Consider the following 14,895-nt stretch of genomic DNA (forward strand, 5'->3'; position numbering starts at 1 on the left):
GTTACTTTTTCCACTCACAAGCTAATCTGGGCAAACTCATCCCCTGCCTCTTTGATCAAACCTATGGTTTTTTAATTACATTCTGTAGAAGTTGATTAACTCACTATAGAGAGAAGTGTCTTCAACTACATAAAGCTATACCATACCAGGCTAATTATTTTGCTTATACAACCACATTATATTTATTACAGACATTAGCAGTAAGTGGAAAGAGCATGGTTCCTCCATTACTGAATTAAACACTGAGTTATTAAGTGAAAACATAAACCAAGAGTACAGCTAACAGAAAAATCAAATTTAACATGGAAACCATGTTCTGGTATTTAACAACTATTAGCTCCCAGAAGAAAGGTGCGAAATAAATAGCAGTCTAAATTTAATAGACAAGGGACTTTGATGTAATTAAAACTTTATCGGATAGCATTGTTTCCACCAAGTCCCCACAGGAGACTACAGGCTAATATATTTCTTGTTGGCATAATGAAACACTGAGACTGTATTTCAGCAAGTCATGTCATGTGTGAGTTTATATAAAAACCTTTCCAGTGCTACCATCATTAGCATCCTTCACTGACATTTCACTGAGATATGAAATTCAGTGAATCTTGTACCTAAAAATTTCTTTATAAATAAAGGTGCTCTATTGTCCTTTCTTTAACAACACACTTGTGATACCATTTTTTCAATTGTTAAGTGTTTTTAACAACAAAAATATTCTTTTTCAATTCTAGAAAACAAGAATTATTTCAGCACACTACCTTTTCTTATGCTTTCTATATATGTTGTCTCAGCTATGATTTCATCTGTTTATTTCTTTCTTTGTGGGACACAGCAGACTAGACACAGTGTGACAAAATGTTCCTACCATGAAGTACTTTAGGAAGGAGCACGTGTCCATAATATTGTGAAAATACAAGCCTGAGTGTTCTTTATGTTCCAAAGACAATAACAATGTATTTCTGCTAAATAAAGTTGTCTGGAGATTGTGGCTCTTTTTTTTTTTTGCAAATAAAAAATTAACTTCTTATGTAAACACTGCTTTTGAGCAGTTGTCCAAATTCTTACTTATGACTACTGAAGATGATCACTGTACTTTGCTAAAATACAAACTAGGCAATAGAGCACTCTCATCTGTTAAGTCTCAATAATATTAAAATAGTAGTTTATAGCTCCACGATCTTGTGCTTTCAGTAAGGGCATGAAACACCCACAACAGCAAAGTCCCCTGCCTCCCTAAGCGATGCCTGGAGAGGGAGGCTGCTGTCCCTGTTTAGCTATGGAGCAAGAAAAGTGCTTTTGACCACTTGTTCTGCCTTTGAGCCTCCCCATGGCTCAAACAAGCCTGCAAGGCTTCTCTGTGTGCTCATGGCCATCCTGGGAAGCTTTCTCACATTCCTTTGTCTTTCAAATAACTACATACACCCTGTGAATAAAGAATAGTGAGAGCTCGAGACCAGGTCTTTAATAAAGGCCAATTCCCAGTGACATCAAGCACAGCTATTCAGGTATTCTCTCTGTCAGGTTACTTTAACTTCTATTTAAATTTACAATTAACCTTCCTCTTGCTATTATGGAATATCCTGACAGATTTTGCAATTTTCATCCCATGTCTCCTGCAAAACTCTGAGGAAGATTCATGGTGGCAAGGACTGCAGGCTGTGCATCCTTCTGCAAATCTCTTTTTGGTCACTGGGATGGCCCATACCATGTGCATCCATCCATATACATCATGACGTGATCAGGCTACCGCAGTTTGGGCACTCAAGCTTCTCATCTGCTACATGTCCTCTTCACTACCATTGGGATGCAGCCCAAGAAGCCCTACTTCAATTTGCGGGAGCTACTCGCAAAACAAGTTTTAGTCTTTCTTAGGTTTTCCTTTACAATTCTAAAGGGATTTGAGCTGTATTTCTAAGTCCCTTCACACGTCACTGAAGCTGAGATCTACTATCACAGATTAAGGTATGAGTATAACATAACATATACCTGCCTAAGTTGTTCACAATTTCAAACTTCATTTTTCTATCTCATTGAGCAGACTACTATTCTGAAGTTAGATTTATGTACTAATAAATGTTGGCCTTAAAAATACAGAGTGGTATCTCTTAGCACACCCCAGCTGAAGCAGATTCTTCTCACCATGACAGTCCAAATCCCCATCAAATATCAGTAGCTTGGGTTTATTAAGCATTTATTCTCTTGTTCTAGTTTTTGGCTGGTAGTTGTTTTTTTAATTTTTATTTTCTTTGGGGGGGAGGGTAGTATTTTGTATTTGCCACCACTGTGCCTCTCTCATGAATTTCAGGTGGCTCATCAATACATCTGATCAAATTAGGTCTTGTTAGTTGAGAAACAGCTGATGAAAATAAACACAACATAAATGTTGTTGCAGTAAAATATAGCTTTTCTCTGTATTTTGTTTTCTTGTTGGGTAGGTTAAAAGGAGGTTTCAAATTCCTTGCTGATGCACACACATCATCTCCTCTTGAGGGTTTTGAACAAAAGACTGATGTCTTAAGTTGCTTCAGCTCTGTAATACATTCCTGCCCTGCTTATCCACTGTTAAAGGGCATTTTTTCAGTGATAACAAATTCAGATTTTCATTCATCATAGGAATTCAACATGATTGCTATGATCACCAGCCTTCTTCATACAGTTCATGACTACAGCAATGAATTTTCTGCTCAGTATTAAGTGCTATTTTACTGTGCTTAGGATTAGATATAAATACTTGCCCATTATTTGCATGAATAGCTAACAATTTTTTAAAAGCATTTCTAAAGAAAATCTTTTTTTTAAAAAAAAACCCAGAAACCACCAAATCCTTTTATTCTCTTTCCTCTGCATTGACCCAAGTTACAGTTTTATGACATTCATTTAAACTGACATGATTTGTAAAAAAACCTTCATTATACAAGACAGATAGAAACAAAGTTGTCTTTAACAATGAATCACAATTCTAACTTTATGATTCACCCAAGTATCTCTTCTGCCAAGAAAGACTAAATGTGATAAAAAAGCTGAAGGATGGAAGTGCAAATAGTAAAGTTGTGACAGAAAGCAAGGGATGCATATGCTCTAGTTACTCACAGGCTCTTAAGATCAGACACATAAGCAGTCATTTTTAATGATTTCTAACTTCTAATCTTTCCTTCAGATTTAATTGTCTTTCTAACTAAAATATTAACAGTAACAGACTATTTTGTTCAAAATAAACTGCTAATGAATGCATGGTCAGATGTACCTTTTCCTTGGTGTACATTCCTATTCTTTCTCATTTAACACATTTGCTGATAATCTATGTGTTACAGTGGTTGTGCGTGGGCAATCAGGTCAGAAATAGGACAAGCTGATAGCAATGGCAATATCCCCTTGCACTGAAAAAGAGGAATTCAGAACTCTTTCCACACAGACGAATGGAATTACTTGCTCTACTGAGTATCAACACAAAATGAAAGGACAATGCACGGGAAACCAAAGGGCAGAGATTACTTCTACAAAATTATTATTTCGCTTTGTCATCAAAAGCAAACTAGCACAAATGGATGAATGTGTGATTTCTGCAATCATGAGCACCAGAAACTTGAAAGAGAACTCTTTCTCAATTGAAAAAGAAATGGTGGTATGTCATCAATTTTCACAGTCAATATTTGTATAGAAATCACAAACAGTTTAAATGTACTGTTCAAAATATCTGTATTACAGCAGCAATCATAAATGCTGTATCAGAATGTTATACCAAATGGATTTCTTATTTTAGCGTTTAGCATTTCCTGATTTTGGGGTGGTTCAAAGGACTTGTACAGTAGTAGCTCAGCCTTTTCTGTTTCTACATCACAAAATGGCCATTAAAGAAACTATTTATAGTACAGAATTTTTAATGACATATTAACATGCAAAGTTTTCCACAGCCTGTAAAAATTCTATTTACAAGTAGCCAAGTATGCAGGAGGGAGCCAATAATTAACAGGGAGAGGAGATAAAACCTCTTCCAGCGTCTTCCTTCAGGAACTGGTAAAACCTTTCTAATACTGTCCAGGGCAGAGCTCAGTCTGTTTGCTCTCAGGTCAGCCTCCCTTCAGCGAGCACCTTGCATGAAATCAACTCTTGTTCAGGGGAGCAAACAAAATAATTTGTATCACTGAAAATTCACACATGCCTATTTTGAATTTGAAAATTAAGAGGGGATAAGGAATATGTTGATGCCCTGTGTAGGAGATAAATTATATTATTAAATAAAACACTATTCATGTTCAAAATGCAATTTTCTGAGGTGTGAAGTAAATAAAACTTTATCTGATAATCTCTAGAATTAGAGAATTGTGTTTCCCAAAGGGAAATTTACTTTTGTGCAAAAATTCAACTTGTATTTCCAAGTCATATTCATTTTAAAGGAAAAATATTTTACTTGTCTCAATCTAAGGAAAAGCTGTACTACTTTGTTTAGCTCCTACAGATTATCAGTTTATATTACTGAGTACAGAAGTAAAAGATACGATCAACACATTGTGAGGTATTACAACACTGAGACTTGATACATAATATACCTGAGTTTGAAACTTGCATTTTATGTTGATTTATATCACTTATATAAATGGGAACAAATACTGGACAAAACCCTCTCTGTCCTTAATGCTTGTAACTTTTACCACTGCAACAGCCTAAACAATATTTAGATTCATATTTAGATATCTGGACTGAGGCACAAATAAACTTTTGTTGTCCAACTTGAATTACTTCCTCTGTGAATTCTACAATGGAATTTACACATGGGATAGACCTGAAAAAAGACAGGAGTAAACAAAAATCTTCCTTTCTAACAATTTATCTCAGAAACATTCACAGAATTGTATCAAAAACACCAGCTTTCTTCAGGCCTAGCTGCTCCAGGGGTTCCTAATTAAGGATTACTCATCCTACCACTTGACCACATTACACTAGAGAGCTACTTCCATTATATCTGCTTGTGGGAACAAGATTACTGCTTGAATACATCATCTTTCACAATATTGAACTCTGTGTAGTACCAAAGGGAAATTCTGCCCGTCTGTTTTATCAGATTTGAAAACTACAAGGCCATTAATTTCAAGATAATTTATTATTCTGTATATGTGTGGCCTGTACATGATTGGAATTATGTTTAAAAAAATAAAAAGAAACTCTGGTGACACAAAAGAATAATAAAATCCAATCTGCATGCACTATTATTAGCTACCTTTCTTTATTAACAGACTTTGAGGCAAAGTCAAGAGATTTAGGTACTACCATACAAGCACAGAAGACAACACTTTGTACAATCTGAATTCCTGCCATCAAAGACAGAAATATTATTTTCTCAGTGTGTAATCTGAATGTATCCTCCAGAGCTGCTAGAAATAGATTCCATTGTGATAAACCTTTGAAATTATTACCAGAGCCAGAAGTCTTTTGTATTAACAGGCAATGCCTTAAGGTTTCATTTTGTGGTAAGCTCTAAATTGATCTCTTGTAACACTTTCTGAGTAAGCGGCAGGAGTTACTAGCCTAAGATTTACTCCATAACTTTTTAAGCATACCATGACCTCCTTTAATATTGCAAGGAAGTTAATGACCTGAACATTTCATTTCTGCAGTTAGCAATGTCCTTCCTCAGGAATGGCACAATCTGCTGAGCCAATAACTTAACAGTGCTTTAAAAAATAGAAGTTTGCACTCAGAAACAACAAAGGAGAAAAGCCTTCCTGGAATTCAAGGTTGGCCAGTAGTTCAAAGCAATTCAATTACTGTAACACAGTAAATAGGAACTGCATTTATTTTCTTATTGAATGTATTTAATGCACCTACAAAGCCCTTATCCTGGCTATACTTAACAGAGCCACACATACACAACTGCTAAAGCCACAAAATCTCTATATAAAGACAGGTGCCTTGGTTTTGGAAACAAAACTCCGGAATGAGTGTCTCCTCCAAAGGGAAAAGGGCCTCCCCTTTTCCTCCACTAATAAAAGTAGGTCACAAGAAGTGAAAGTGGAAAAAACAAACTGTTTATTAACACACAAACAAAACAGTGTAGAACAGGATAAAAAAAAAAAAACACCAAACCTCAAAATACAACAAATTCCCAGAGAGGGAACAGACGCACAGGCTCGGACCAGCCAGGAGCACCCCTCAGGCTCCCCAGACCAGCAAGGAGGGAAGGGAGGCAGTGAGGTGAGGGAAGGGAAGGGCAAAAAGAACAAGAAAAAACAACAGAACATTTTCCCAGCTAGCTAGAACACAAAAGAAACCCAAAAAACCAGCACAGCGCTCCTAGGGCACTCCCTCCCGAGCCCTGCCAAGCCCCCCAGGTCCATCTTAAAGAAACAGCATCTTTGGGCATGAAGCGGATGGTTAAGGAATAAAGTGGCTTCATAACATCATCCCAGGACAACAGGTGACAGCAAAGCTGGATTTGGATGTAAAAATTATTTGCTGTTAAATGAAAATGGTGCAAAAATGTCTGGATCATTCGGCTCAAAGGGTCGGTGGTTTAGAAGTCTAACCAGCAGCTGTTTAAGATTGTTTCACCTCAGTGGTTAATTCCAGGCACAATTCTGTTTAGTCTCCTTAACAACCTGTACAGAAAGCATGCTCAGCAAGTTTGAGGACAATGGCAGTTTGAGCAGTCAGTACCTACCTGGAAGCACAGCCATTCAAAGGACCTTGACAACCTGGAGAAATGGGCTGGCACTAAACTTTAACAGTGTAAATGCAAAGTCTTGCATCTCTCATGCTCCCATTGGTCTCTGTAACTACCTTAATTTGAGAGTATAGAGAAGAAGTAGCCAGACTGTTCTCAGAGATATACAGTGAAAGGGTAAGGGGTCACACAGGCAAATTGCATCAGGGAGCAAGTGGCAGAGAGGCTGTAGGATCTCTGTGCTGCCAGAGACTCCAAACATACTGAGACATGGCCCTAAACACTTTCAGTATTTTCCTTCGCTGATGCCCATAAAGATAGATAAAATTAATGTTAGGTTACAAGTCCTAAAATGTAAGGCACTTCCCACACCAGTACATCTATAGATTTCTGAGGAATAAATGACAGAAACAAAGGGTCTAACCTCTTGCTTGTAGCCCAGGTCCACAAGACTCATGTGCTCCCGGGCTGTCTTGGCGCACGTACCATGGTACCAGCTGGCACCTGCGCCATTTATGGGTCTTCCACCTGAAATGAGAGGGGAAACAATCCATCTGAACCTTGTAGCCATCAAACCCAAGGCAGCACGAGTGCTAGATGGTGTTATAAATCACCATGAGCTGTTGCTTATTTTTACTAACTGGTCACAGGCACTTCACAAAAGAACCAGTAACAGTACTATAAACTTATCGCTATTCCATTAACTTTTTTTTGTTCTTTTAGGATGAGGCCACTAAAAACATATGGAAGAAAGGAGGAAGCAAAGGTGGAAAGAGAAAGCAAACCATATACATTTTCAAGGATTTTGAAGCACAAAGTTATATTAACAGTGCCAAAAAAATACACAGTGGATATATTAAGACAAAGCACTAACACAGTTATACAAAATATGAGAAAGAAAATTCAAAAAAGAAAACTATACAGAACAATAAAATTACGTGTATTGAATACCCATTTAACAAGAGAATTCCTTTGCTATGAATTTATATCTGAGCATGCTTAGAGTATTATATGATTCAACAAAATGACATACTGAAATTTGAAAAGTGGATTTAATGAAAGGACACTAGCATCTCAAAAATCAGCATGGACCAATTAAGTAAAGACAAATTTTAAATAGTACTACACCCTAATAAACCTCCCCTCTTTCCCATGTTGTTTTCCTTCCTTTCTTTCTTCCACTTAAGTCAGTGAAGCAAAGGTGTATTGAAGTTTCCCAAATACATTCCAGAGTTAAGACTGCAGGGTTGATTTCTGATTCAGGCAATATTGAGATTGTCTTTGGGCAGTAAATACTGTCACTATAGGTGCTTGATCTTTCCTCTTCCCCAGGTCTTTTTTCACCCCCTCCCTTAGGCATGCCTTCCAACACAAAAATAAATGGAGAATTCTGCCTTTCTTGAAACAGGGACAAGTCTTGGACCTACTAAGATAAGGTAGGATGAGCAAAAGTTTAGGATTTTTATTTTGTTTTCACAAACCTTAAAGGATATGATTACAAAGGTAAGGTTGTCACAGCAAACAAATACCTTTGTTAAGCTTCATTTGAAAAATACTATTCCAAAAGGAGAAATAAGAAACAAAAAGGAAGGGTAGCTGCAGGAAAGTATTGGGGCAGTGGGCTTGAGTGCTTGCAAGGGCATCTCAGGAAATTCCTGGGATCTTGGATTGCTAAGTGGCAACACCTTACAAATGTGGAGCCAGCCAAGAAAACCAACACAATGTAAGTATCGGCTCACCATATCAAAAGTAAAACACAAACAAAAAGAACATTGATAACAAATGAAATATTGCATTGCTTAAATTATTCTATCATTAATATAAACCTCTATGAAACTTTGTAAAAGTTCCCTGCTAGTGCTGCAGAATACCCCAGTCCTTAAATATAACAAATCCAGGCAAGAATGTTTGTTGTCACAACTCTAAAATAATCCACAGTTGTCCACAGCTCCAGCCATCAGCAGTTTGCATGTTTTAAACTATCTCAATGGTTTTACACCTCGAGTTTCCTTGCAACCTGCCTCTATGGGACAGCAACTAACTTAGGCATGAGCCAGCTGCACGTGAGTCCATCTGTTGCAGCATGTGTGCAGGTCAGAAAGATGCTAAAGGAAATATATGGAACATGTGTTTAGTATTAGTTCATGTCATGAAATATAAATGACCTCATCTACCACTAGCAACTCTTCTTTCTTATGCTCAGCACATTATCATGCAGCTCAGATACTGAAGAGATGAGGAGCAGCCAGCATTTTAAAAGATAAAACTCTGGCTCTAATTTTGACTATAAAAAGTTCTTGAGCTCTATTTCTCTGGTGTTTGCTTCCCAATGTTCTTTTCGATCTTTTAATATCTTTTAGTTGCATAGAGTGTGAGCTCCTAATGAATTTGAAATGATAATTCTTATCAGATGATGAAAGAATCACATTTCTTTAATCTCAATTTATTTTCATTAAACTAAGCTTAAATTCTATTTTTACCTCTGCAACAGAGAATAGCTTCATGTGTATTATTATTCATAAAACAGAAAAAAAATCTTTTTATTATTTTGTCAAGTAAATCTAACTAACACCATCAAAATCTTCTAAACTTTGTCTCTATCAACAACCAGATCTTGTTGTATGTCTAGACCTTCCCACACACTCAGATGGATATTACAGAACTATCCAAACATTTTCTTAAGCAATGATGGTTCCACCTTCTGGAACAGTCCTCAACATTCTGTGGTGAAGATCAGGACAGTGCAGAGGACAAAGGGCATATGGGGAATATCTTCAGCTCTGGACTGTCTCAGGGCTTACAGGGATAGAAGAATGAAGGATATGGTAGGTTGAACAGTGTGGCATCAGAACTCAGCTCTCCTAAACATATAAGCTTGCAGTTCAGCACTTTGGATAGTGTAGAAAGACTTTTTTCATGCATAGAATGTCAAAACAGTTTCTAGGAAAAATTTATTCTGGAAAGTCATTCTTAGTTGCTGCACTGTTCTTGTGAAGGAACTGGAACAAAATGAACTGGTGATTCCCTATGGAGTCTACATATCTATCGTGAAACCTTGATTCAGATGTGTATCCTATTTTCTAAATAGTACATGTTCGAAAAACAACAACTGCTAAGAAATGGAATTCAGCAAGCTTTAGAGGTAGTAAAAGTTTAACAATCATGTCTGAGCTCTTTCTGGTTGATTGTCTCACATACCTGTAGTTATGACAGACAGGAGAAGCTTCACATTCCCTTTCCTCAAACAAAGAGTCTGGGCACTCCCGACCACCATTGGCAGGGAGCTGGATGATGACTCGGTGACGGGACTGCTTCCTTACTGTGACACCCCCTGCAAAGAACAGAATAGCTTGTTTTTACTGGTGCTACTTAGGGATGAAACTAATTAGGATGAAAACAAGGTATTTGAACCAAATGCCATAATATTGACATGCTATTTTGCCCATAAGCAGAAAAATTAAGCCTAATAGAAAAAGCACTTCAATTTCAGCTCAAGGCCAGAAAGCAGAACTAAACAGAAAGCAATACCAGCAATACTGAACAAATGAACAGACAGCTGAAATGAATAAACAGTTCAATACAAAAAAAATTAAACCAGCTCAGTTTGCTGCTACACTTTACAGTTTGAAGCTATAACCTTACCCTAATCATTTGCATGTAAAACCAGAAACAGAAATTCCACTCTAGAATTCCTTTACAGTTTGCATTTTTTAATTATTATGGTCATCCATTATTAATGAAAAACTACAAAAGTGAATAGTTCCTTTAGGAATTTTAATTTCAGTCATCTTCAGGTATTGGTTCTTCAGGCAGAAAATTAAGAGAAAAGCCACATATCTGTATTAGTTCCACAGCCATGCCTATGTTAGGTAAAAATCTTGGAGGTTTGTTTTTTTTTTTTCACAGAGAGCAGTAGAGCAGACATTTGGCTGACTGCGCTGATATCAGCTTTGGGTGGGTTATTACACCAGCTGCAGCTTGTCTGATCACAGAAGTGTGCTGGACCACAGCCAAGCAATTGTAATTAGGAGAGAGCAGTAGGAGAATCCCGGCGGTGACTCTCCACCACCTGGCCACTCTTCAGCACGGAGGAAACCCTTCACTCCCGAGTCAAACAGCTCCAGGAGATGCCAGGAGCTGGCACAAGGGGCAAGACAGACGTGCAGCCCTGGAAAGCTACTGACCTGCTTACTGGCACAAATGGGTAAACCCCATGAAATAAAAATTGTTTGTGTAGTATAAAGAGAGTTCGACTCGCCAAATAGACAAAACTCCTGTAGCTCACAAATATACTGTTTTATAGAAGCCTGCACACTAGTTTGTGGTAAATATTTATGAAGATATGCTCATTGCATCAAGAACTTTCTTAAAACCCATAGAAATGGGAACAGAAAAGGATGGAATTTTTGCCCAGTATGATCTCCTCCAACAAAAGTATTTCAGAAAGAAAATTAATACTGCTGTAAAATTACACGTATTTAATAATGAATAACTATTTCATAGATTCAGATTTAATGGATTCAATTCTCTGCTCTCTTTCAAAGGTTATGAATTTAGTCTTCCTAACCCCTTTTTTCATTTGTTAGAATGCACTAAACACTGATAGGAATTACTGCAAAAATGCCTTTATTCTTGTGTCCTTTATAAAGCCTAAAGAATTGGTCATGACAACCCAAGTGTGTATGTTTGATGTAACTATATCTTTTGCATTCTGACAAAGTGGTAGCTGTGAGTAATCACCATGTCCCACATAGGGATTAGCACCCTGTGAAACAGAGGGTATTACAGAGTCTGTCTGTAAGAGTACATATTAGAAAAATGCCTCCTGTTAAGCTTAAAAAGAGAAATAAAGCATAAAAATGTGGCTAATATTAAGCCTGTCATCACGCTAACTTCATGTGAGATTCCAGAGTAATAAAAATTCAGGGGAGACCCACACTGTTTTAAAGAATTTTGTCAAATGTATTAAAATGGTGTTGGATTATATGTTTAAATTGGACCATTCACATCAATGTAAAGTCTGTTGGTTTTTATTAACTCTCCTTCAATTTTTCTTGGAGTAGAAGCAGCCAGCGAAAATTATATACAACTGCACGTGTGCTTATATACATACTTATCTCCTTGTATATAAAGACTCAGGTTTTTCTGATGAGAAAACAGCATGAACCCAGGTATTTCCAAAACCAAAATCTGACAATTAAAATGCTAACATTGTACAAGTATTGATGTTAAGATGATAAGCTGATGATGTTAAGAGATATGTGTCTACCCTGTAACTAGTTATCTCTTTATCAGTGTAAGATTCAAATGGAAGTTTGTAATATTAGGAAAATTGTGGAAAAAAAATCCAAACAGATGCATATAGAAAATGTATTGAAATAACTGTCCTTTTCAGCAAAAACTCTATGTCCTCCCTGCAGCAGCTGTACCAGGTATTACATGTCCTCTGTCAGAAAGAGATGTGTATAAGCATTCTGCCAAAAGTGACTGCTAGTCTGACTGCCCATTTTTTTACTCCTAAAATCTATTAGGACAAAATGGATAAAATTACCTTCTTGACAAGATGAAGGACACACTGTCCAGTCACTGAATGGAGTCACAATACAGTCCTTCCTGCAAGGAAGCAGACAAGGTCTCACAGTTTCAGGTCGAAGGCTTTCAGGGCATCTAAAAAAAAAAAAAAAACAACCCAAAAATTACAAAGAAGCATTATCAAATAAACAATCACTTTGCAATGAAGTAGTGAAACATGTGAGGTACTGAATGCTTGCAGACACATGAGGACAGTGCTTGCTGCCCAGAATTCACCAGGATGGAGCACTAATATAAAAACTAGTAGCAATTAAATACATGTGGTGAAAGCAAGCCAAACCTGGTGTATTCTGCACCTCAGGATTTAAATAACCATCATCCCTCACTCACCATGCTAGACTGTATTTTAAGGGTTATTTTCAAGCTTTCACATAATTATGAAGAAAAGCCATCTGATTTAGCTTAGTAAAATACATTTTCAGGTCTCATCACTTTATCTAAATACAAACTCTGGAAGGAGACATATTCAAAATAAATAACACTGCTAACCCAGGAACAAATAGGTATAAGCTGGCTGTGATTATGAGAGAAACCAGAAAAGGATTTAAAACTGCCAGATCAATGAGATTGAGAAAGACTGTCAGAAAAGGGAGAAAACCTTACTTGTTTTAGGAAGAGTCTTGATCAGCATATAAAAAGGATTATTGGACTGCCACATATGGGACTCATTACGCAGGTCATTTTCCCCATTCTGTGGGGATTCTGTCCTTTTCCATCAAGGAAAAACAACTCTCTATGCTGCAATACTTATTTCAAAATGGAACAATAACTCTCACAGAAGTACTGAAAATATTTAAAATCATTTCAAAATTGCTATTGCTCTAAACACATACAGACTGTGGACTGTCTGAAGAATATGTAAAGATGTAAGAAAAACATCACATCCATATTTGGGAGCTTTTGGATAATTACAAAAAAACATTATTATGACTAGCTTTTCCTCTTTTCAGTGCTGGGCAACTGGGACCAGAGAGGTGAGAGAGGCAAGTCTAATGGTAAACTATCAAGAAAATCTACTCTTCATGGTCAGCAGAGAACTATGCCTGTACAATGTGAGGAGAAGGAAAGCTGATTTGCAGCTTTACAGGAACATACTCTTCAATAATAATACTTGCTCGTGCAGGCTTTCTACCAGTTGGCTTTGCATTTTCCTGCCAATTCACATTCACTCCTCAGTATATGAACAATTATCATGAACCAGCACCCATTCCTCGGTGCCCTCTTAGAATGGTATCTCCACCCTTTTCTCTCCTTCCACCAATGTGAACAAAAAGAAATAATATAGCTATAGCAACATAAATCTCGATCACTTCTCTGTAAGATCTGTTTACATTTTTAAGTCAACTTGTGCCTTGGTTCCATGTGATTCATAAAATCAGATTCTATATGCAAGGGTGTATTTAGACATGATCAGATACACTTTAAAAAAAACCTCTGTTACCAATCACATATATTGACGAAGTTGTCAGAAATTTTCTTGAAGGTTAAAATAAAAAGTGTTTCTGGAAAGCATTGAACATTGGCTTACTAATGGCTTTTCTTGCATTGGCTTTTCTCTTAAAAAACAGGAGAAATTATAAGCATACAAAACAGTCTGAAATATACACATTCACCATTTCACTGAGAACTTCATCTTTCAGGAGCACTAAACACTACAATTCCTCTTCAGATACTTAGGCAAGGCAATTAGTTCAATTAGAACACCATTTCTATGCTTTATATTGTTTGTATTTACTATATGTGGCTTAAAGCAAAGTATTGATTTTTTTGCAGTCCTTACTCAAGGTCAAATTAAACAGAAAAGATACATGCTGGAGTCTGTAACTTGTGAGGCAGATAAGGCCAATAATATTGATTGTATCATACCAAAGTAATCCTTTTTATTAAGGGGAGTTTAAAACAAGGTTCCTATTTACATTTTCATGTTAAATGTCTAGGTCTTTAAAAACGATTCAGTGATTTTGATGTGATGATTTCAAGGATCAACGAAGACTTTTTTTCATTTCATATGATTCATTTATGAAAGAATAAAACAGTCCTCCTCCCAGAATTTAAGGTCAAATCAAAGGTACAGGCATTTAGAGTAGATTTAAAAAGGATGATAAATCATTAAAGGTTTGTGGGCTTTTTAATGTAAATGTACCAAACAAGAGATATAATGGTATCGTGACTAAATAGAACAGCCACTTAATGCAGATACACAACAATTTAGATTACTGAATGTGCAGACATTACTCCCCACATTTCCATTTAAAGTAAATTAGGCTTAAATCTACTGCAGAATAAAGCAACAAATGGCAGGCAGCAAGCAAATATTTAGTGTGAAAATAGCTGCCTCATGAACTTTCTAAACCACCTCTGCTATCAGTTCTTCCAGTTTTGAATCTGTTCTGAGTGGTATGTATTTACAGAGTGCCAATCCCTACAAAGATATTATCAAATGCATTTTACTAGCAGCTAATCCGTATTTAACCCTGGTCACACATTAAACTGTAAAACCAAATCATTGGGCCAAAGGCATAACTTAAAAAAACACATAAATGGGAAAAAAAATTCACAAAGTTTGTCAAGCTAATGTTCAAACTAATGTTTCAAATTAATGACATGTCAGGTTCCATTATGCTACACCTCCTTGGTCTGGTTCT

General features: G+C 36.7%; 1 protein-coding gene across 7 annotated transcripts in view; it reads right to left on the minus strand.

Moving 5' to 3' along the window:
• LOC138106386 (thrombospondin type-1 domain-containing protein 7A-like) overlaps positions 1-14,895 on the minus strand; it is a 285,545-nt gene that overhangs the window by 52,176 nt on the left and 218,474 nt on the right. For all 7 annotated transcript variants that reach the window (XM_069006913.1, XM_069006912.1, XM_069006915.1 and 4 more), the window contains 3 exons: positions 12,210-12,325; positions 9,857-9,989; positions 7,083-7,186 (listed from right to left, as the gene is read on the minus strand). In XM_069006913.1, coding sequence (XP_068863014.1) covers positions 7,083-7,186; positions 9,857-9,989; positions 12,210-12,325 — 353 coding nt within the window. The remainder of the gene's footprint in view (positions 1-7,082; positions 7,187-9,856; positions 9,990-12,209; positions 12,326-14,895) is intronic.

The sequence above is a fragment of the Aphelocoma coerulescens genome, chromosome 2 (genome assembly GCF_041296385.1).
Source record: "Aphelocoma coerulescens isolate FSJ_1873_10779 chromosome 2, UR_Acoe_1.0, whole genome shotgun sequence".
NCBI lineage: Eukaryota > Metazoa > Chordata > Aves > Passeriformes > Corvidae > Aphelocoma > Aphelocoma coerulescens.